At 49.9% G+C, this 24,382-nt stretch overlaps 2 protein-coding genes across 3 annotated transcripts in view; one reads left to right on the top strand and one right to left on the bottom strand.

The window, feature by feature from the left end:
• GALNT18 (polypeptide N-acetylgalactosaminyltransferase 18) overlaps positions 1-24,382 on the top strand; it is a 336,984-nt gene that overhangs the window by 63,645 nt on the left and 248,957 nt on the right. The window lies entirely within an intron of this gene.
• On the bottom strand, positions 11,485-12,552 carry LOC118898974 (dihydrofolate reductase-like). Its single transcript, XM_036859853.1, has 2 exons — positions 12,531-12,552; positions 11,485-12,050 (listed from the first exon to the last, which is right to left on the bottom strand). The coding sequence occupies exons 1-2, from the start codon at positions 12,550-12,552 to the stop codon at positions 11,485-11,487; spliced, it is 588 nt and encodes a 195-aa protein (XP_036715748.1).

Here is a 24,382-nt window from a genome sequence, read left to right as displayed (position 1 = left end):
TGAGCTCCTCCTCTGAGAGGTCCCAAGCGTATAGGCCCATCAACCTGCTCATCTAGGAGACTGGAGCCCAAGGAGATCTAGACACTCTACCCTGGATCCCACCTGGGCTGGGATCATCTGAGTCTACTCCCCTGAGGGGCTGAGAGCTAAGCACTCCCTGCTTCTGGGTCTTTCCTGGGGGACGCTTTGGTTTGCAACTCTGTAATGCTGGCTGATTCCTTGCTCTCTGGGGCTGCCACCAGAGTCCTGTCTTGGAGGCCAAGCCTGCCTTTTCAGTGGCCTCTGTCCCAGCGTTATGCGAGGCTTCCTCTCCCCCGGCTAACTCCTGTGTCCAGATTAGGCCTGGCTGGCAGCTGGGCTTTTTGAGAAGGTAAAATCAGCCAGGACAGGCCCTTGACTCTGTTTCCCCATCATGCTTCAGGGTAGACTGAAGGAGGTGAGTCCACAAGGATATACTTGTGTGGGCTAGCTTCTCCTAGAGGGTGAGGGCAGGGGAGGGGCAATGGTTAGGGTCCCAGCCCAGCCACTAGTTTTGTACCCAGAACAGTCCCAAGAAGCTAGTCACTCGGAAACCACCATGTGAAATAAACACTATCTATATGCAACATGGAGAAGAAACTGGGAATAACAGGATAGAGGTAGGCCAGAAAAGCTGGCCAGTGGATATCAAACTGGAAGGTCAGGGCAGGTAGAAGAGTGGAGAAGAAACCACAAGAATCAAGAGAGCCTTTGCCAGTGACAAGTTCAGGCTAAGGTCTGGGGTCACATATTCCATTTAGATTGAAGCAGCCCCTTAGAGAAGCCCAAGCATGTGGGACAGAGTGGTCCCATCTGCAGTGTTTGGCACTGATGCAGAGAAAAATGCCTCGAAAAACAAACCAAGCCTTTTTTAGGTCACCTGCCATATCAATTAGAATTAGGTTTAGCAATGAGTTGACAGAAAACTCAGTAAAACGGTGGATTAGGCAGGATAGAAGTGCGTTTCTCTCTTACATTAAAAAGCCTGGAGTTAAGCAGTCTGGGGCTGGTCTGGCTAGTCCAGTGTCAGGGGCTTGGGCTCCTTTTAGCTTGTTATCATCTTCAATATGAGCCTTCCAACATATGGTCCAAAATGGCTGTTCCAGCTCCAGCAATTATATGTGCCTTCCACCCAGCAGGAAGAAGGAAGGAGGAGAAGTGCACATCCTTTTCCTTTAAGGACAATTCCTGGAAGTTACACATACCACTTCCTCCTACATCCTTTTGTCCAGAATATCGTTGCATGGCCACGTGTTTGGATGTGTAGAGTCATTAGTGATGGAGGGGAGCGGTGATATTGAGCACATGGCCAGGAGGCCTTCAGAGGCCCTCCCCCTGAGAAATGGGGAGCTCCTTGGCCCAGGGGCCCCAGGAGGTCCAGATGTCAGAGGGAGCTGAGGCTACAGAGAGGTTCCTGTGAGCAGAATGGCAGGGACCGGAGGGTTAGCTGGGACATGAGTCTTTGTGTTGGATAGTGCTGTTTTTGCCTTAGCTCTCAGTGCCTTCCCAAATGGGTGTTGGAGAGGTGCTTCCTTGCTGCTTGGGATGCCAGGGTCTGCCTTCGCTCCCTGGACTCTGGCCTCTGCAGTCCCATGAGGGTGTGCCACGGGGTGCACAGTGACTGAGGGTAAGATCAAGGTTAATTGGAAATGTCAGCTTGTGTTCCCTTTTGCAGCTGAGCCATTCAGACCCTTGGAGATGCAGATTGCAGCCTGTGCTGACTTTATTTGGGTAACCATCGACTAGGTGCTCACAGAGTCACACAGTGATGTGTAACGAGGGCAAATTCAGAGAATTCGGGATGTAAGAAACGGGAAAGGTCTGTCCTGGCATCTCAGCAGCATGGGACCGGGCTGCTCTGGAATCCCCAAGCCCTTCCCGCCCAAGGAGTGTGGCACTCAGAGACAGAAGAGAAGGCCCGGAGTCCTGGCTCCGTCACCTCCTTGCCGAGCAACTCTGGGGTGTTTCAGGCAGAGGGAAGAGCACATGCAGATGCCTGTAAGTGTATCCCAGCATGTGGGCAGGGTGAGACGCTGGAAGGGCTGTGAAGGGCCTTGAACGCCATGCCAAGGAATTTGGACTTTCTCTGGAAGACAATAGGGAACCTCCATTGAATGGATTGTAGGCTGGTGAGGATGGAATCTATGTGTATACTGCTCACCCTGGGTGCTGTGTGGAAGATGGGCTAGTGGGGGGTGTATGGATGCAGAGAGACCTGTGAGAAACCTAAGAATCATGGTAGCAGGGGCTAAAGGACGAGCTTGGACATGCAGGCCTTTGTGTTACATGGAGAAGCTTTGTCTCAACTTCCCCTGCCTTTCCAAATGGGTACGGGAGAGGAGCTTCCCTATAGCCTGGGATGTCAGAGGCTGCCTTCCTTTTTTTCTTTTGTTTTGCTTTTTGTGGAACAGGAGGCATGCCTGGCAGAAGGCAGCTTTGCAGAAGCCTGAGCCATGGGCACCGCCGGAGGCTGGGTAAGAGCCCTGCGCCTTCAGGTGGAGCAGCCCCTATTGGACGGAGCCACCCCGAGCGCCCTGTCCCCCGGGCCTCATTATCTGCAGCTGGCTATGCGTGCTCTTTGCATCACTTAACTGTCTGGAGCCTTGCCTGAGCCTAAAATTATACAAAGTAGGTCGGGAGCTCCTCTGTGGCTTCCCTCCACCTTCACTCCAGCCTGCGGGAAAGATCTGTCTCCACCAGAATTAGGAGAGGCTGGAGCACCTGCGTCCTGCCCATTGGAAGGCAAAGGGACTTAACACATAGGAGCTGGTTCCAGTAGTGGCTGCTGTATATTGTGCACCTACTGTGTGTCGGGCACAGGGCTAAATACTTTCTGTATGTTTTCTCATTTAATCCTCACAACAGCTCTACAGTGTAGATATTATTATTCTCATCTTTCATATTCATCAGTTTAAAAGTGGAGGCCAAGCAACCTTTCTGTTTGAAAATGTCTGATCAGGCTGCTTGCTTCCCAGGGAGGCATCAGATGAAAATGACAAAAGCCAATACAAGACTCCTCATCCATCCGTCTGTCCATCCACCATCTACTCACCCACCTGTCTGATCTAAAATTTCACTCTGTGCCTGCTCTGTGCCAAGCCCTCTAGGAGGTTATAAGACAGAGGGATGAAGACCTGAGAAGAAATCAGTAACATTCAGGATACCTACTGCAGTAGATACCATGGGCTGTTTGGGGGAGCACATGTGTTTACATGTCTAGAGGTCAGAGTATTTGGAAAGGTTGGGCGATAGATACTGTCAGGCAGGTTGGCTGGTCCTAGGTTGTGAAGGACCTTGACGGCCAAGTCAATATTTACAGTTTATCCAGCGGGCAGTTGGAGTCATGCTACGTCTTAAAACATCGCGGTGCCAGGATTTGAGTTGTGTTGGACAACTCTAGAGAAAGTATGTTCCGAGATGATGAACGCTGGGAGATCCTCATGCGCAGGACATGCAAGAGGTGATGCTGCAGGGCCTATGGCAGCAGGGCTGGGTGTGGTTGTGAAAAACAAAAAACAGAGCTGGACAGTAGCTAAAGTGGAACAAGCAGATTTTATTCAGGACTGGTGCAGTAGGGGAAGAGACCTCTCTGTAGAACTGGGCTCAATTCCAAATACAACAGGACAAGTGGGAATTTATAGCCAAGGAGCAGGGTGGGGTCGGTGGATGGAAAAGTACTGAGAGGAAGCATCAGGGGTAAGAGGGGGGATTTTGGCTAAACTGACCCGGATTCTTGCTGAAGGCAGGTCGAGGTGATCAGACATCACCTGGGGGATGGTGGAGGATGAGGAAACCAATCAGATACTGAGTGTGATCAGATCCTGAGGGTTGGGGTTGGGGGGACCTGGCTAATCTGATTTAGCAGGATTCGTGCTAAAACTGGATGATCCAGAGATGAACGCGGGAGCCCGAAAGTCCAGGTATAATTGGAAAGTGGATTCTGAGGAGCCTGACTAAAGTCTGGCTAAGGACTCTTTGTCAGTTGGGACAGAGAGAAGAGGAAAGAATAAAAAGGCGGAAGCAGCAGGACCGGGTGCTTGAGGGTGTGGGAGAGGGGGAGTCTGAGTGGTCCGAGGGTCCTGGCTGGATTGACAGGGTCGTGTGGAACTGGTGTTCACCAAGTAGACGGGTGTGCCGGGCCTCCTCCCGGTGCACCCCATCTTGCAAATATGCTGTGGTCCAGGGGTAGCTAGGCAGCAAGGTCTCTTTGGGCTTGTAAGCCTCCTCAGGAATGTCAGGGCTCAGTGTGAGTCAAAGAAGGAAGGGAACCCGCACTGGCTGTCTGGCCGAGAGGCTGGGGAGAGGGGCCCAGCAGTTGGTGCCTTCCCCAAGGTGTCCTAGCTCTTGGAGGGGTTAGCTCTGTGCTTTCCTGGGGTGCTGTGACGTGCATCCCCCCTTCCTTGCAGGTTAGTTGATGCTTGCTTTGTGCAGAGGGGCTTGTCATGTAAATGTAAAAAGACCAAGTCCCTTGGGATCCAGGCCTTCCCTTGAGCTCGGCAGCTCTGCAGGCAGCTTAGGGAAATGCATAATTCCAAATGTCATCCCCTAGGCAGTCCCTCCCCAGCCTTCTGTCCCTTCCCCGGGCTTGTCTGTCCCCTGAGTGGGGAACTGACCTTTATATATGCACTCTAGCTGCTAAAACCTCTTTTGACTAGAAAACACTTTTCAGCAGAGGCTGTTTAATCCTGTGGTGATGGCCGTTTGGGCCAGTGGAGGGCCACCTGCCACAAGGTGACTTTCTCGTGGGGTGTTCCGGAGGGGCTGGGATTTCAAGGAGTGTGGCATGGATACAGAGTGTGCACATGAATATCCGAATGTGGCCGCACATGTCACACATATGGTGGCAAGTGCATATCCTCATGGCTGTGCATGTGCATGCAGGTTGGAATTTCTCAGTCCATGGGTTGAGCTCCACGGGGCACAGGTGATTCAGGGGTTCTGTGCCCGTGAACATCCCCAGAGACCGTGGGAGAAAGAGCTCCTCTCCTCCAAGTCTAACCTGCTAACAATATCTGCATTTTTGTCCTTCCCTTTTGTCCATGGCTGGTTTTCGTTGTTGCTTTTGCATTTGATTGCTCCTTATTTTTATAAAAGAATTTTCAGAAGTAGAGTCTTATATATATGCTACTATGTATAAAATATTTAGGTAACTAATGAGAACCTACTGTATATCACAGGGCACTCTACTTGGTGCTCTGTGGTGACCTAAATGGGAAGAAAATCCAAAAAAGAGGGAATATATGTATATGTATAGCTGATTCACTTTGCTGTACAGCAGAAACTGACACAGCATGTAAAGCAACTATATTCCAACTAAAAAAAAAAAAAATAAGGAAGAAGTTGTTTAGTCTCGGAAAGAGCATAAGCCTTGCAGTGGGACAGACCTGACTTTGAAGCTTGGCTCTGGGGCCTGCTAGTCATGTGACCTTGAGCAAGTTGCTCTACCTCTGAGCCCCATTTTTATATTTGTAAAATGGGAATGTTAGTAACACTTTCTACCTCATATGGTTAGGTAGTCATAAGGATTGCACAGCAGTGAAATGATTTGATAAGGCTATAATTCTTTGGGTAAGGTTTGGGAAGGCAGGGTAGAGTAGTAATTAAGAACATTGGCTCTGAAATCAGATAGAGCAGTGTCCCTATTCAGGTTTGCCTCTTATGAGCTGTGTGATGTAGTGCAAGTTACTCAGCCTCTCTGAACCTCAGTTTCTTCATCTGTAACATGAGCATGGTAATAGATTTCTCCCATAGTACCAGACCAGTGTTTAACAAAGTGTGAATTAGAGATAAGGTGCTTGAGAAAAGTGAAGATTCCTGTTTGGGGGTGTGGCCCAGAGTTACACGCCAGGTGATTCTCATTGGATGCACACATAAGTTTGAGAGCCATAACCCTAGACTGTTAGCTCCCTGAGTGAGGGAAGCACGGCTTCACATTGTGCCCCAGTGCCTAGCACAGCTTCGGGCACACGCTGAGCGCTCACTAAGTTTTTGGTTGAATAACCAAATGACTTTATGACTTGATGGCAGCCAGAGCGCTTAGTGTAGTGCCTGACACAGAGCAAGACCTCTGTAGATATCCAAGTGTTTCATTGTTAATAACAGGGAAGGTTTGTCTCTGTAAATAAATCAGCAGGACCCAGCACTCCTGGCACACAGAACACAGTCACCCCCTCCCCACATGTACTGAAGGTTGGGTCCCCTCCATTTCCATTACAACGTGCCTGGTTTCTCCAAGGCTGACAATTGAGAGCCAGAGGAGGCTGGGCCACCCACATCCATGGGGTCTTGGTGTCCTGGTTGGGCCCACTGGCCATCGGCTTCTTGTCTTTGGAGGGGATACTGAAGCCTGAGGACCTTCCGGGCTGATGAGGAAGACCCGTGTTCACCATTCCAGAGCCCAGGGTATCCACTTTTATTAGGTTTGCAGACAATCATGACAGAAGACTGGGCTGGCTTTTTATTGTTCCAGGTTTCTTGGCTTGGACCTAGAGAGAGGAAAAATGATTTAGAAAAGGCTTTTCCTGTCTGAAGAAGAATGGGTGTTTCCGGAAGCCACCAGAGCCCAAAGCACCAGCATGGGAGGTAGGGGGAAGGAAATGGGAAACAACACTGCACCCTCTCCCGTCCCCCCACCACCCTGCAACACATTTGAAGCCCAGGTCACGTCCCTGAGCCACAGGATGCAGGAGACGGTGATCTAACCCAGGGCCCTTCACTTCACAGATGAACAAGCCTGGGACTTTGGGAGAGATGGAATTTGTGCAGGTCAGTGGGTGGCTGGGGCGAAGCTGAGCCTCGGGGCCGGTGTGCTGAATGCTAAAGCCAGGCCCTTCCCCGTGCCACTCTTCCCTGTCCCCTTCCCCACACCCCTGGCCTGCCTCACCCCATTCCCCCAGCGTGGAAAAGGCTCCAGCAGCACTTGTGAGTGACCACTCTGTGCAGAGGTGGTGCCGACGACGGGGACAGGGTAGCTGCTATGGTCTGAATGTTTGAGTCCCCCCCAGATTCATATGTTGAAATCCTAACCCCCCAGATGATGGTCTTAGTAGGTGAGGCCTTTGGGAGGAGATTAGGTTATGGGGTGGAGCCCTCGGGAATGGGATTAGTGCCCTTACGAAAGAGGCTCCAGAGAGATCCCCAGCCCCTTCCATCTTGTGTGGACACAGAGAGAAGGTGCCGGCTATGAACCAGGAAGAGGGCCCTCACCAAAACACGGCCATGCTGGCTGGCATCTTGATCTTGGACTTCCTGTCTCCGTAACTGTCAGAAATAACTTTCTGTTGTTTCTAAGTCACGCAGGTATTTTGATCTAGCAGCTTGAACAGACTAAGACTGTAGCAGAGAAGGGACATCACCACCCTGAAATTGAAGGCATGACAAACTCCTGACTGCAGGGTTCCCAGAGTCCCCACTGAGCCCCCTTTACCCTGTGCCAAGCCCCTGTCATTTCAGCCAGCCAGGGGAGTGGGCACAGGACTGGGGGCTGAGGTGGCCCAATGAGGAGATGGGGATGAAGCTCCGATGGTGGACACCTATGCCAGAGATGCCATCTTCCCACAGACCCTTCCTTGGGTTCTGCCCCTGAGGACCCACACTTGTCACGGATCAGCAAGGCTGGAATTAACTCAACAACTTCCTGAAATGGAGGCTCTAGAAACATCTAAGACACGGCAGCCATTCGGGCAGAGCTCATTGTTCTCTAAATGGCAGAAATACCTGGGAAACCGGTGCCTCCCTAATAATAGTAACTAACATTGATTGAGCACTTGCCTTGCACCAGACCCTTCCCACGTACTTTATGTAACATTTAATGCTTACAAGAACCTATGAGGAAGGTCAGATTATTTACTCTTCCTCCAGATGCTCAGAGAAGTGAAGAAAGCTGACTGAAGTCACACAGCTAGAAAATGGTAGAGGTAGGATTTGAACCCAAGCAGCTTAACTCTTCACCTCTTCACTCCACATTCTCTTCTCGATACCCAAGTTCTTCCTCTTTGAGCTTGGCTTGTTTGCTTTCTGTAACTAGGGTGTGGAAAGAGTTATTCTACATGTGAAAAGTTATACTTGCATGTGAAAAGCAAGTAGCATATGGCAAGTTCTTCATTCATGTATTCATTCATTCATTCATTGAAAAATTGTTAAGTGTGTGCCAGCACCGTGCTCTTTGCAAGAATGACTAAGTTGGGGTCCCTGCCCACAAAGAGCTCATGGTCTGGAGGGGAGACAGATATCTAAAGAAACATGCAGATGTCGTGGAACTAGGAGAGCTAAGGGGAGGAAGCCCAGGTTGCTATGGTAGCACAGAGGTGGCTATGACTTGCTCTATCCGGTAGGGTAGAGAGGGTGAGGGAAGTTTTTAGGAGGGGGGTTGGGCTAGATGAAGAACTGTTCCCACAGTGGTGGCCTGTGGGTGAGGCCAGTGCAGGAAGGGCCTTATATGTCTGGCTCATGGATTACGACTTGATGGTGCAAGCCTTGGAGAGCCACGGAAGAACAGTAAATAGCGTGGCATGATGAGATCTGCGGTTTAGAAAGACCACTCTGGTGGAGGATGGCTTGGAGAGGGTAAGGCTGAAGGCAAGGAGTCCAACTGGGAGATGACTGGATGAGTGCAGGTGAGAAAGGCCGTGGGTGGGAACTAGCACAGTAGTGGAGGAAATAGAGGTGGAGTTTGAGGAAGACTTGGTGACCAATCAGGTATGGGAAGATGAGAGAGAGAGAGGAGTTGGGGTTGATTCTGCGTGTGAAGCATGCGTGGAAATGCAGGCAATTATTCAGGCGGTGGCAGGTTGCCCTGTTTGGGGAGGGAGGGTGAAAGAGCTTGTAGGTGCAGAGTGTGACAGTGAGAAATGTTGGCAGCCACAGTGTCACCCCATTAATCTCAGCCAGTGGGGAACGCTGCGGCCTCAGGACTGGATGTGGGCAAGCCAGGAAGCCTGTTGCTTGCTCTGTTTCATCAGGAGCCAGGCGGCATGCCTCAATGATCACATTTCTGGTTTCCAAATTCACTACCACTATTGAAAAGAGAGTTGTAACATTGCACAAACCTTGGAGCAAATCTGATGCATTTTATAGGGTTACTATAGACGGGGAGGATTTTCTAACCCGTTCTCCCTCTCTGACAAAACAGAATTTGAGTATACAGCACCGCCATCAGCAGCCTTTCTGCCAATTACACGTTTCTGTTTGGGCACTAGAAGACCTGCTTTCTGACACACGTGTCTGCTGAGTTGATGTGTTTTCATGATCAGAGGGAGTCACACAGAGGGGCTGCTGTATCTTTCAGTGCTTGTTGAGGGCAACTTTTTGAAGTGTATGTCTCATTAGAGGTGGCAGGAAAGTAATAAAGGGTCACCCCAAAGTCGCAGAGCAAGCCAAGGGAAGCCTGCAGAAGGCAGATCGGGGGTCAGTTTTCAGGGCCTAGGGGTGCGCTGATTGTGGGGGCCCCTCGGTGCAGCATCAGCGCTGCTAATGCGATTGTCGCGATCCCAAGCTTTCTAGTGAAACTTGGTAATTAAAGGGGGAGCGTCAGTGACTCATATCAGCAAGCCACCACCTTCAGCTCTGGGAACACTTCAGTGTGCCTACAATGCATGTGGACAAAACAAACCCAAGCCACCCAGGAGTTCCAGGCAGGCTATTGTCCTAGCACCAGGGATGCAAGAGTTGCAAGTTTCCATAGCAACGAGGCAGAGAAACAATTATCACGCACCTTCCAGGGCCCTTTGCCAAGGTTACAAGGACACCGTCACAGCGCTGGAGAAGATGACAGAACTGACTATCTCTGTCTAAAATGTTGACACGGAAGTGAAAAAGAGTTTATGGCACCACAAAATATGTTTAGGATAATCTAGTCCAACTCCTTCAGTTTTCAGAGAAGGAAACAAGAGACCCAGAGAGGTTAAGCCCCTCATCCAAGGTTGCCCAGCTTGGGAAGGGCTGGGCTGCAGTGCCACCATGGCTTTCTGGTCCCTGGCCCAGTGCCCTTTTCTACCCTCCCTGGGGTTGGTACTGGGAATAGAGGTGCCCCTCGTCTCTGCCAGGTGCTGTGTCTCAAAGCCATACATCACGTTTGTGTAAAGAAACTTCTGGTGCACCATCGACTTCCTTGGTAGCCTGAGACGCCGTCTTCTTTATTTCTGACCCCTCTTTTGGCAGCACCTGCTAACACTTTGGTGCTCTGGTTTTGTTCTGTTTTGTTTTGCTCCCTAAGATCCAGACATAGCTTTTCTTCCGGCTTTTCTTTCTTTCTTTTTTTTTTTTTTAACAGTTTGCAGCATGCTTTTTCCCACACATGAACATTTTTTAAACATTTTAAGTATTATACACAATTTGCTTCTTTTGCTTAGCAGTTTTGGGCATTTTTCTGTCAGCACTTCATTCTTTTTAGCTGCTGCACATGTTACATTTTATAGACATATTGGTTGGTATTTCTTATTAATCAACATTTGGGCTGTTTCCAAGTTTGAAAAAAAAAGTTGCAACAGATACTCTTGGGTCCACTTCTTTGTTCAGGATTAATTTCTAGAAGTGGAAGTTCTGGGTCTAAACCCAGAATATTTTGAATTTTAATTGATATTGCTAACTTACGCTCTAAAAAGGTTGTACCAATTTATAAGGCAGAAAATGCTATTTTTCTTTTTTTTGGATACTTAATCTAAATCTTCCCTAACGTGGTGGGTAAAACATGTTTTAATTTTCATTTTTTAATTCTGTGAAGTTTAGTTTCTAACTTACTAATTTTGGTTTCTAGCAATATTCATTCTCAATTTATTACCTCTTTGAAGTTTTAATTTTAGCCATTATGCTTGATATTAGATTATTCTTTTTTGTAAAGAGCGGCCAGTTCTTGTTCTATCATTGTAACATCCCATGCAATCTCACTGAAGATCAGACACAAAGTTTTTTAAGGTCTCAGACCTTCTCCTTTAACCACCAAAAAGGTAGTCTCGTACCTGTCTCTTTACTATCCCTGTGGAATATCCTGGAGTTTTCAACTTGTTGACTCCTGGTCTGAGTGAACAGAATTTTTTTAAGAAGTGTGATATAAAGTAATCCACAGTCCCTCTTTTGATCTAATTTTAATAACTGAATGCTAGCTCTTCTGTTTATAATCCATTTCTGACCTTTGGACCCATCTGCCTAGCTCCTAGCTCTATAGGCTCTGGTTTCAGCTCATGCTACCAGGGCACTCTCCCACTTTGGGCTGTCTTGGTAGATGTTCTACCCTAGGCAGGTGCTGGTCACCTATTCTTGACTCTTGATGGTCGTTCAGGCAGTTACAGCAAAGAAATGTTTCACAAATGGTATCTGATACAGTCTAGTTAAGATTAATGGGGAATAAAAGTACTTTGCTTAGAAATAATTATCCATAGATCTAAAGTCAACAAAAGTCTCTACAACAAAAAATACATAATTTTTGGGGGGCAGGAGGAGGCTTGAAATAGATCAGCAAACACTTTCACATTAATTGTTCTTTTCATATACTTCAAATTTGTACTTAATGCCTTTCTCCCGCTGGACATCAGAAGGAACACCTGGATATTCTGGGAGAAGTTTGTATTTTTGCAAATCACCTTCTGGAAAAAATGTGTCACTTTCAAATCCCTGCATGATCCTTGTCACAAATAGTCTAAGATGGCCTGGCCTGCTCATGGCTTCTGTATAAACAGAACTGCCTCCCACTATCCAGACCATGTCCACTTTATTTGTTAATTCTGGTTGCTCAATAAGTTTTAAGGCATCATCCAGACTTGTGGCAAGAAAATGAGCTCCCTGTGGAGGTTCCTTGAGTTCTCTACTGAGAACTATATTAATTCTGTCCTTTAAAGTTCGATTCTTCTCTGGAATGGAGAACCAGGTTTTCCTGCCCATAATCACCAAATTCTGTTTACCTTCTACTGAAGAGGTTGTGGTCATTCTTTGGAAATACCTGTATTCTTTCCTGAGCCAGGGCCAGGGTAGGTCCCCGTTCTTGCCTATGCCCGTGTTCTGGGACACAGCATCAATGCAGTTTAGCGGACGAACCACGACTGCAACAGAAAACACTTCCGAGCTAGCATGTCACACCAACACGGGGATTACCCACCAGCTTGGCGTGAAATTTTTTCTTCTTCCAGCTTTTGAGGAGAGTCTTTAATGATCAGTAAATAAACTGAAGTAGTTGAGATGGATCCATTAGTTCATTGGTGGGGGGCCAGGGAGCCTGGAACCCTTCTCAGGCTCCCCTGTGGACAGCTTCCCTCTGTGCTCCTAGCAATCCAACCTCACGGCTGCTTGGTGTTTCCGCGGTTGGAGCTGGGTCCCCCTGGGGCCTTCTGAGAGCTGAGCGTGAGGCTTCTGTGGCTCAGGCCTGTGTCTCTTCCTGTCTTGAAAGTGGATTTTCCTGCAGGAGGATGTGAGCATTAAGAATGTGTCATGACAGCTCTCTGGAGGGGTGGCCAGACCAAGAGACGGCTACTTGCTTCCTCCTTAGGAGAGGCCTCTGGGTTTAGCTCCAACTCTGGGCCTACATGGCAAGTTCCAGGAGGCCATGGTCTGAGCATCTCTCTCGGGGAGCTTTGTCCCCAGGACGAAAGTGAAGGGAGAAGAAGAGTAAGGCTCCACTGCTGACTTAGCCGCACTTCGGGGCGAGAGGAGCACGGTGGGTGGTGGGTAGGAAGGCGCCTTCCATCCGTCTGCAGCCCTTGAGAGGGAGCCTGGGTGTCAGATGTGAGGGCAGAAGCACAAGCTCCCGATGGGTTTGTTGTCAGTACTGGGCCCTGCGCAGAGCCGATGCACAGTTCCCTTCTGTCAGGTGATCGAATTCATTCATTCAGCATGAACTGAGCACCTGCTCCCTGCCGGGCACTCTTCTAGCCCAGGGAAAGAGCACAGAGCAAGACAGTTACGGCCCTGCCGCTGGGAAGCCTGCATCCTGGGCTGAGTAAACAGGGAGGCTGAGGGCCTCCAGAGCTCTGACGGTGGGAGGGTGGGCAGATGTGGGGTACACCTGCCAGCGAAGGAGCCCCCAGGTTCTTGGAATTTCTGTCCTGAGGGCTGGGGTAGGAGATCTGGCAGCGCTGTCCAGATGGGGGTGATACCAAGAAATTAAAGAAGGCAATGGAAGGAGAAAGCGGGGGAGGTCTGAGTACCGACAGTGTGTAGGCCGGGGGCCAGGAAAGCACCTTTTCCATATGGCGTCAACTTTCATCCTCCTGGACACCCAGTGAGGCCGTGGTCATTGTCACCATCTATAGATTTGCGGAAAGGGTGAGCAGCCTTCCTGAGGCACACATCTCGGAAGTGAGGATTCCCCCTCAGGTCAGCGGACACCATTCCATAAGCAGAAGGCAAGCTGTGTGAGGTCCCCAGAGGAGCCCCTCAGGCTCTGGGGCCTCAGGCTTGTTTTTTCCAGCGTCAAAGTGTTTGCCTCAGGTGATGACCCCCTGGCCTCTCCCATCCTGCAGACTCTGGCCTAATGGAGCTGGTATTGGCCCAGCACCGTTGGCTGGTGTCAGAATAGGGAGACAGGTGCCCCTGGGGGATTGGCTGAAATGGATGTGCATCTGGAAGAGCAGCTTCCTCACCCGGTGGCCTTCCCAGCCCCAGTGTGGCCCTGGGGATGATGGCAGAGGGTGGCCTGCTTGCAGCACTGACCTTGTGCTCAGAGCCGGAACAGTCAAAGTGACAGAACGGGTTTGAATTCCATCTCGGCTGCTTGCTTTTTGTGTAGCCCTGAGCTAGTCACCCAGACTCTCTAAGCCTTAATGTCATCATCAGCAAATCAAGGTTGACCACAACTACAGCACAAGGCTGTGATGAGAATATGCACAAATAAGATCGGGAAAGCACTAGCAGTGTCTGGCGTGCAGTAAATGCTAATAACCAGTAGCGCTCATGATTGATGTTAATATATTATATCAGCATCAGATCATACTCCTCCGTGTATCTGGGGCTGAGCTGTAGGGCATGGTTTATTCTGGTGGCCGAGTCGTAGTTCCCAAGGATGCATGGGGCACAGACACTTAACGGCAAACAGAGATGTCAGGTTTTACAGCAGAGGATTCCAAACTTCCCTGTTATCAGTACCCCCGGGGGTCTTGTTATAGATTCAGGGTTGGGGGTTATAACCCCTCCCATTCCTTCCTCCCTCCCTCCCTCCCCAGAGATTCCCATTCATGGGTCTGGGGTAAGGTTTTGAATCTGTGTTTGTAACAAAATCCTCAGGTGACCCTATTGCAGGCAGTCCAAGGACTCGGTTTTGGGCAGCATTGCTTTAAAAGCTCTTTCTTCCAGGCCTGGCCAGCCTCCTGGCTGGCTCTCCTCCACGGCTGGGCTATTTCTGACTAATCGCTAGGAGCTGTCATCTCAAATCATGCTCCTCTTCCCTGGGCAGCCCTGGAGATGCACATGGACAAATCCTTTCTCCTCAGCTTTCTGTCTAGACACCATGCAGACCTCCAATATGTTTTCCCTTTAAAAACGTGATCACCCGTCTTTGGGTGACCACAATTTCTAAACTCTCTCCTAAGAAACATGGTTAGAGAAGGGATTTTTTTTTTTCTTCTGACTTGGCAATCCATTTTAAAAGTGTTATAAAGGTATAATGATATATCTGCCTTTGATTGTATATGGAATGATCCCTAGCAAATGCAGACTGGGATAGCACAGTGGTTAAACATACAGACTGTGGCACTGGACTGTCTGGGTTTGAATCACAGCTCTGCCCCTTACTAGCTGTGTGACCTTGGGCAAGTTATGCAACCTCTCTGTCCTCAGTTTCCTTACTTTTGGAATAGGACTAATAGTAGCACCTATCTCCCAGGGTCGTTAGAAGGATTGGCTGAGTTAATATTGATAAAGCACTTACAACAATGCCATAGCGAGCCTTCATTGTAGAGAGTGAAATGTAACCGCATGAGACGACCTGGGAGATCCAGGGAGCGTGGGCATCGCATGCATTCCAGGAAAGTAAAGAAGTTTAGGTAATGATGCTGACTGGCTTTAGCCAAGCCCTGTTCTTTCCTGACACACAGTTCTGCCTTGAAGGAGTTGAACAAGCCACAGTGGTGGTGAAAGAAGCCCTATGTGTGACCACCATGTATGAAGCAAAACATCGTTTTGCTGAACCCCATTAGCAAACCCTGTAAAGCCTTGTCTTTGGAGAATCTCTCTAGCTGCGATTTATCTAAGTGGCATGCAGGGACCGGGGGACTTTTCCCTTTGTCTCAATCTTCCTTTCCAAGGTTTGGAGTTGCTGAAGGTCTTGGCTGGTTTTCTCGACTAAAGAGCTATAGAGGAAGAACCTGATGTAGGGAATGCAGGAATTAGCAGAGACCAGAACAGCAGTGTCCAATCAGGTCTTGAGTGATGATGGAAGACAAAGGAAGGGAAGCTCTGCTCCCTTTCCTCTTCTCCCTGCCCTGCCAGGTTAGCCTGCCTTGCCTCCCTTGGGAGGTGGGACAGCAACGTGGCTTAGCACTGGGGCCTTGGGGCAGACCCAGCTGGACAGCCTGGCCTGGTACCTAGTAGGGTTATGATCTTGGGAACTTTGCTAACAGGTCTGATCCTCTTCTGTAAAACAAAGGTGAGAGCAGTACCTGTGTCACTGAGTTGTTGGGTCAAGTTCAACAAGGTAATATATATAAAGTGCCTGGAACTCCATAAATGAAACCTTTTCTTATTCTTATTGCTGGGTGGTCTTTTCCATGGGCCCAGTCTAGCCCAAGGTCTTGATAATTCAGGTCTTTCCCTATACAGACTCCTTCAAAGAATAGTCCAGAATAGTTGGAGAGGGAATGGAGATTGAAAGACCAGCTTGCTTGGACCAACCCATGAGTTACTGTGTATGTGTTTGGACAGGATATGAGTGAGGGGCTTGGAGCTCCTTGGGGAGGGACTACTCTCCACATGGTAAAGGCCCTCCTGGTGATTTCATGTGATTCTTCTGGGCACTCCAGAAGCAGTTGCAGGAAGTGAGGGAATGGGCGGAAACGCATGTTTCTGAGTGACGCCCAGGGAGCAGGGCAGAGCCCAGCATGGTACATGGTCCCCAGGGTAGAAACAGAGTAAAGAAGTGGGCCAGGCAGGAAATGCACTCACGGGGCAGGTTGGGTGGGCCTGGGTCACCGAGGTGGCAGAGGAGGTCTGGAACACATCTGCCAGTAGGCAGCACCCGCACTTCCAAAGAGGAAGTTACTGCATACCAGTTGGTCAGGCGGACCTAGCAGGACCTTCTGTGGGAGCTCAGAAGGTCCGGCCAATGGCAGCTGGGCCTAACCATCCGGCTGGGGCAGAGCAGGGGTGGCACCAGCTCAGGGCCCAGCCCTGGAAATTGGAGCCCAGGGGAACAAGGGGTCAGCCCTAGGACATCGGAACTTGGCCCCGTAGGACAACAGAGGCAACACAGAAAAAAATGACTCAGGAGACTGCACCCAGAGCCAAATTTGCCATATGCCAACAATCACATTATTTCAAACGAATTTTCACATCAACCCAACGGAGAAAGTATTGTTGTCATCATATTACCGATGAGTAAACTGAGGCTCCTTTACGTTCACTGACTTGCCCAGTGTTCCAGAGCTGCTCTGTGGCAGAACCAGGAATGCCCAGGTCCGCCTGCTCAGAATCTCACGCTTTTATCCAGGTACCAGAGTGCCCAAGTCTCCAGCTGGTGGGGCCAGGGTCTGCCTCACCAACAGAATTCTTCACACATTCTTCTGTGTTATGTAGAAAGCAGCGGGCTGTGGGCTGAGAGCCTCAGTGATGCTCCTGGGACTTTGGAAGGGACCTGGCGGAGTGCCTCATCCAATCTCCGCTATTGAAAGATAAGGAAATGGAGGTTCAGAGAAGTTAACAGCCTTGCCTGGGGTCACTCAGAAGACAATGGCAAAGCCAGGACCCGAACCAGGCCTGCTGGCTCCCCAACCCATGTTGTCTCCACTGCATTGAGCTGTTTTCCTCCCACACTGAAGAAGATTCGGGCAGACTCATTGTGTGACCCTGCTGCATAAGGAACATCAACAGAATCAAACATTTAAAGGCCACCAGCGTATCTCCCTGGACAGGTGGCAGGAACAATTTGTCTGCAGTTGCATTTGTAAGCACAGCGTGGAGAACTCATCAAGAAACCGGCAAGGATTGCACAGGTTCTGTTTGTCTACTAATTAAAACAAGGGAAATGCCAGGGGAAAGGAAGACGGATTGGGGAAAAGATGGAAGTTTTCAAGTCATGCGGAATGGCAGTAGGATGGCAATCGCACGTCTTGGGCAGGGATAGTTCTGCACCTCACTGGGCGTGTGGGTGCCTTTGACTCGGCCACCATGTTCTCATCTGTCTTCCTGACTGGCTGAGCATCTTGAGGACAACACTGTGTCATCTTTACCTTTGCATCAGCAGCACCCAGCACCGGGTCTGGCATGGAGTAGATCTTCTGCAAATGTTTGTTGAATGATTGACTAAAGGAATGATTGAAAACCATTACTAAGGGTAAGGGTGAGACCAAATGGCTGGTCAGAGCTCTCCTTTCATATTACATCTGCCATGGGCTCAGTGCCTCCAGATTTGGCTTGCAGAGGGCCCTGGGAGATCCCATGGTCATCCTCTGCCTCTTTGAATATTGGCCTCCCTTGGGAGCCATTACTTTGGTGTTAGGGATCACCACTGGAGTTTGTTAGGGCTGACTAACTGTGGCCAGGGGCCTGAACCAACTGGCTATAGTCAAAGGCCTGGATGCCAGGGTCAGGTTGCCCCAGTTTGAGTCTTGGCTTCATCACTTTCCAGCTGTGTGACCTGGGGCAAGCTGCTTGACCTCTCTAAGCCTGTTTCCTTATCTGTAAAATAGGGGTCATAGCATGGGGAATGATGAGGATTGAATGAGACAACGTACAGTGCTGGCATCTAGCAAGGGCTCAATCCATGTTAGGTCTTTGTACTGTCATTTCCTGAGGGGCCTGGGAGCGTGGCTGGTCCCTTCCTGCTCCCTCTGCCAGGTGGGGGGTAAGCAAGCCCTGGCTGTGTGCCCACCTTGCCTTTGTTTAGGAGCACAAAGGAGAGCAGGAGATAATGAGGCAGAGAGGAGAGGAGTCTATTAGAAGTGGCAGCAGGAGAAGCTATCGGATGTATAGATGTGCGCCAGGGCAAGCCTGGGATTGGATAACATTTCCATTCTGTTTCCGTCATCCATAACTTAGTTATTTAAAGTGCAGGAAAAAAAGCCAGAATATGCTGTCCTGTTTGTACAAATGAGGTTTATAAATAGCTGTTGTGGAGAGCCGGCATTGTGGAGAGATCAGGGTGCCCACAGTGAGCCCTGACTCAGTTCCGTGGGGGCCGGCTCTGCCGATCTGGAGATGTTTTGCATCTGTCTCTGAGCCACTGTCACCTCGCTCCCAGTGGCTCCTTAGGGAGACCTACACGCTTCTACTTTGGGGATAAGGAGCACTGTGGCATTTGAATGGGATTGGAGGGCATTGGCATCATTGGGTGTGGCAAAGATGGCAGGATTTGGAACAGGGCAGACCTGGATTTGAATCCCATTCCATCACTTGCCAGCTGTGTGACTGTTGGCAAATTGGCCTAGCCTCAGTTTTTCCTCTATTCACCATATGTATCACACTTTAGGGTTGCTGTGAAGATGGAGCTTCTTCCTGCGGGCAGCTCAGCAGCAGCTCTTGCTAGTTTGGGCAAGATAGGCAGGTACTTCTGAGGCCAGACCACAGCAAGATTTTTAGGGTCCTAGAAATTAACTAATGGCTGGGGAGTAGCAGGGGTAGACAAGGGACCAGAATGACATCTGGTCACTATGATGGAGCAGGTGTGCCCAGACCCCACTTTGGCCCCTGAACAGATCCCAAACTTTGAGCCATCTGACCTTCAAAGGATGTCTAGTTATCATTATTATTATTATTATAATTATTAAACATCCTCATTGCTGTCTACTTAGTTACCTGGCATTTCAGTTTCTATCAGTGACATAGACTGTCTGCAAGTTATCTGCCATTGAGTTCCCGCCCCAGCCTTGCTGAGAGGGTAGGCTGAGGGATGTGTTAGCAGCTCAATTCTCCTGATGCTCGGATTCTCAACCATGTATCTGACCATCAGAAAGCCCTTGTCTGGCAACTTACCAACACCCTGGCTTTGACTAAGGACCAGCCTCGAAGCAGCTCCGGGGAAGCCCTGGTGTTTTCTGTAGGACTGCAGCCACCAACACCATCTCTGTGTTGTTCAAGATGACCTGAGCTCAGGCCTTGAGCAGTTTGGCCATCTCCAGGACTGTGAACTTTCTCTTTGGACTTAAGCATGCCATTGGATTTCCTTCTCAGATTCAGTTCAGTTTTACAAGCATTGATCGAGCACCTACTATTTGGCTGTAACTGTGGTCCTGGTGGGGGGACAACAAAACAGCACGGTGGCCTGGGATGGGGCAGGGCCTGCACTCACCTACGGTTGAATGCTTCTCCGCTGCTCATTAGCTGTGTGGTTTTTGAATTGTTACCCCTGACCTTTGAGCCCTGGCTTCCCACTTGTAAAATGAGACTGATTATCTACATGGTCTTTAGAATAGAGAAATGACTCCATAGCAGGTATTCAATGAATGACAGCTTTTTCTCCTGCTCCTCTCTCCTTTCGTCTCCCTTCCTCCTTCCTACTGTCTCCCATTCCCCCTTCTTTCCTTGCGCTCAAGGAGTTTACCATCGAGTAGGGTCAGGAAGACACCTAGACTAAACATCTCAAAACGGCATCAGGATGGGAGTAGGTACAGGGAATTCTGGGATACAGAGATGGACGCCCACAGATGGTTTCCTTCTGTCAGCCTTGGAAGTTCAGGGAAAAGCTGAGTCATGTGCGTGTGTCGGGGATGCACGCACAGGGCTGAACGTGTATATAGCCTGCCTGTACCCACACTCACACACACACGTGCATCATATAGACATGTGCATTCATACCTGTCAGAAGGGAACTGGCACAAATCAGGACTTACCCCATTGTTTCACATAAAGAGGCCTTAACGAAGAGGTAAGGATGGAGTTCAAGGTCAAGAATGGTGAGGTGTCCAGAGACTCACAATGCGAGGAAGCTCTGCCACACCTAGGGCTGATGGAACAAGGGAAGATGTAGTGTTACCAAGGTAGGAAAGAGCCTGAGTCTTGGAAGTGATGCAGCCTGGCAGGAGCGATAGTCACAGAAGGACATGGCTACTGCCAGAGATGTGTCCCCCCACCATTCTCCTCTTATGCTCTGATTTTCTGCTATGCCGCCCATTGGCTGAGCCCTACCAAGGGAGGCTGGGTGATGCTATAGGCAGGAGCCTCCTTCCAGGGAACAGAGCCTGGCAGGGAAGAGCGAAGAGTGGACTCTCGAGAGGGTGCAAATGGAGAGTGAGCAGCAGGGATATGCATGCAGGGTGAATGCTCCTGTACAGGCACGCATAGGCCAGCCAGGCCTTCTTCCTGCAGGGCAGGAGGGGTGAGGGGGCAGGAGGGGGGCTGGGCAGGCATGGTGCAGCTGGATGATTCCCAAGCCCCTCCCACATGTTGCTGGGAAGGGCTCTGAGAGGCCTCTGGATGGGGCTTTCTGCAGGCTCTTCTCAAAGCCCATACACTGTAATGCCTCAGTTGTTTATTAGAAACCACGATTGGCTTCCAGCCTCCCTAGTCTTTGCTGAAGGCAGCAGTGGGTTTGTACGCATGTGAGATAAATCTATGTGTAGTGTTTTCTCTTTCTGCCCCAGTGCCTGTGTTCAGGAGGCGTGAGAGGTACAGCGATGGCCCCGGGCAAGGGCTGCAGCTGGCTGGAGTCACGTCCTCAGAGCGTGCCCAGCTCGGAGTGGACGTGGGCATCACGTGCCGTCCTCCGTGAGTGACTTGGCCACACCCTCACCTCCTCGAGGCCCCAGAGGCACTCTTAGGCTCCTGCCCCTTGGCTTCACATCCCCGGCTCTGCCCCCTCCAACACTGCTTCATCTCATCAGGGCTTCCGCAGGAACTGGGAGTTGGCGGCTCCAGGCTGAGCTTCCAGTCAGCACCCAGCAATGCTGGGTGGTGCCATGTTGATTGCAATGTTGTTTGCAGTGTTGATTGACAAGAGCGTGCGTGCTCTCTGCAGGCTGCCACAACTGACCAGTGTGGCCTTGGGTTGTGAACTCTGAAGGACCCCAAAGGTGATTTAGTCCAGGTGGTGGGCAGCAGAGAACGGTGGTCGGGACCTCTGTCTCAAATCCTAGCTCCGTGCGGCCTGGGAGAGCTCCACAACTAAATGGTCAATGGTCTGCCACTCCTTTTCCTCAATAAGACGCCTGCAGCACAATTTGTTTGAGCAGGTTGGCTTCCAGAAGGGTAAACTGCAAAAGGCACCCCGGATAGCAGAGCTTATGGGCCTGTCTTGCCCATTTGCACATTGAGTATGTCTGTTCAGAGTGCTATCTGGTTTTGGGTTCAGTTAATATGGCCCTGATATTGCTGAGAGAGTCCACACCTTGAAGGCATCTCCTGGTGGCAGAAATAGGGCCGCCCCGGCAGCAGCAGCCGAGAGAAAGGGTCTCTCTTCCTGTTACTTGCGGATGGAGGGCGTTTGTCCACTTTATTTAAAAATTGCCTTAAGTTACGGAGCAGATGTTAAGATGGCAGGGAGCTAGTTCCCGGCCCTGCCCATTTTAGGGCTGGAATTTGCCCTCTCCAGGCTTCTCCTGTAACAAGGAAGAGCCAAATCTGACTACATGTTGGATCTGTTTCTTTTACTTTAACCTTTGCTCCCCATTGCTTTTGTTCACTAAAAGGATACTGTCTATACATAATGGCCTCCCTCGGGGAACCCTGCCCCCTGCCTGATTAAACCAAAATGCCTTTGATCCGGGAAACATCCAGACCCTGTCCACCTGTGGATGGCTGCCAAGACAGAAGAAATTAACACATCCCCTCCCCCAGGCTGGCCATTCCAGGGGATATTTGCAAAACTTATGGCCTTTTTACTTTACTTCCTCATTTCCTCCCCCTCTCTGTGCTATAAAAGAAACTGGCATGCAAACCCCGATAAGATGGTTATTTTGAGACTTTAGTCTGCCATCTTCTCGGTCTGCCGGCTTTCCAAATAAAGTCGTATCCCTTGCCTCAGCACCTTGTCTTCGATTTATTGGCCTGTGGTGCGTGCGAGCAGAGCGAGCTTGGACTCTGTAACGTTCCCCTCTGGCTGGCCTGGCCTTTCTGTGAGGGGCTTTGCATGTGAATGAGTCTGCCTCCGGGAGGAGGGGGGAGTGCCTGACAAATGAGGAAGGCCTGAGCTCCAGGAAAAGCTGCTCATGTGGAATTTAAGTAGATCTCTGGTACCGGAGCCATCTCCCAGCTGCCCTGCCCAAGAGTCCTGCGGTGCCAGAGACTGGACTCAGAGGGCCTTCTGGAAGATGCAGGCATATTTCTGTAGAAAAATCCATACTGAGTGTGAAAACCAAGGAGAGCTACACAGGCATACACACTCATACACAGGCACACACCCATAAACAGTCTCTCATACATACCCACGCTTACAGACACGTGCAGTTGGTGTTTTGGTCAGAACAGGTAAACCTGTTAGAGGAGATTGCTGACCGCATCTGTAGCACCCAGCTTAATCCCCTTCTGGATAAATTAGATTGATTTGCTCAGCACAGAGTAGAGACAGAGCTGGTGACTCTGTGCCATGGGTACCCAGCCAGTTCTGGGACAGGAGGCACCACATCCTGGTGCCAGGGCCCCCTGGATCACAGAGATACAAAGAGAGAGGGCAGGGCTGAACTCCTTCCAGAGCTGCAAGTTCCCCCAGGAATCCCAGGCTGGCATGACTCATTAGTGCCTGGGTGGGATGCATGTCCCACACATCAAATCGCACCCCTCCATGAGCCCACACCTGGCCAATCTCGTCCCCTGAAGGGCTGGCACCTGTGGACTTTGGGACTGGACTATGCAAGCTGGAGTTTGCATGCTATGGTCGAATTCTTCCTCTCTCCACTCCTGGCTGTTCTTCCATCCCTAGAGGAGGCACTTTGCTAGGGAGGCAGTGTAGAGGGTGCTGAGAACACAGCTCTTTAGTAAGATGGAATCATATTTGCATCTAGGCCAGCTGTGTGACTGGCTAAAGCCCTGAACCTTGTTCCTCTGTCTACAAAGTGAGGATATTTGAGCCCAACTCTTAGGCCTGCTGTGAGGCTTAAATAACTTATCTATGAAAAGCCACCAGCAGTGTGACCAGCATATAATAGGTGCTCAGTAAATGGGGAGCTCCCATCTCCTGTCTTTGTTTCATATTCTCCTGGCCAACCTACATGAGAGAACTAGACCCATTCAGGCTCAGGTAACTCTCCATGCAGCCCGTGCTGGCCCAGCCAGCTCTGATGACAAGGGGCCAGGGTTCTGGCCTGCTCCTTTTTGACATGTTTTATCAGTCAGAAAACCAGAACCACAGGGGGTGTGTGTGTGTAATAAAGAGATTTATCATAAGGAATTGGCTCACGTGATTATGGAGGCTGAGAAATCCCTAAATCTATAGTCAGCAAGCTGGAGAGCTGCTGGTGTAGTTCCAGTACCAAAGCCAGCAGGCTCCTGTCCCAAGAAGAGCCAATGTTTCAGTCCCAGTCCGAAAGCAGGAAAAGGCTGATATCCCAGCTCAAACAGTAATGCAGGAGGAGTTTCCTATAACTTGGGGAGAGTCAGCTTTTTTGTTCTATTCAGGCCTTCAACTGATTGGATGAGGCCCACCCACATAGAAGAGGACAATCCACTTTACTCAGTTTGCCAAATTCCATATTAATCTCATCCAGAAACACTCTCACAGACACACCCAGAATAATGTTTGACCAAATATCTGGACACTCTATGGCCCAGTCATGGCCCCGCGAAATTTACCATCACACCTAGTATCTGGTGACCTCATGCATCAGTGGGTGTCCTGGCACAGCCTGGGGATAGGCACCAGTCTTGGGGCCTTCAGGAGGTTTTGGTCACCCCTGTAGTACAGCAGAGGTTGTCCTCTGCAGTAGCTGAAGAGCACATCTTGGGTGGGCCCATCAGCTATTCAGCCATGGAAATAGAAAGGCGTCTTGACCAAGACCCATATCAGCCCTGTGGGCCTCTCTTGGTAGCAGAAATGTCAAAGCTTTGCTCATCAGCTTGTCTAAAATAACTCTCATTATCTTCTTCTCCCTTACCCCCTGGGTTTAACAAAAATCTTTGCCCTGTGGTCTGTACCACAAACCTGGGTATTATATTTGAAACCCCCATACTGTTCCTCCCCTACATCCTGATTGCTTTCAAGTCCTGCCAGTTTCTTTCTCCTTAATGTTTCCTTCTCAGATCCATTACTTTTTTCCCCTCACTGCCATCACCCGGGCCCTACCTGGCATCATCTCTTGCT

The sequence above is a fragment of the Balaenoptera musculus genome, chromosome 8 (genome assembly GCF_009873245.2).
Source record: "Balaenoptera musculus isolate JJ_BM4_2016_0621 chromosome 8, mBalMus1.pri.v3, whole genome shotgun sequence".
Taxonomy (NCBI): Eukaryota; Metazoa; Chordata; class Mammalia; order Artiodactyla; family Balaenopteridae; genus Balaenoptera; species Balaenoptera musculus.
The sequence above is the reverse complement of the archived record's forward strand: the minus strand, read 5'-3'. Positions and strand labels throughout refer to the sequence as shown.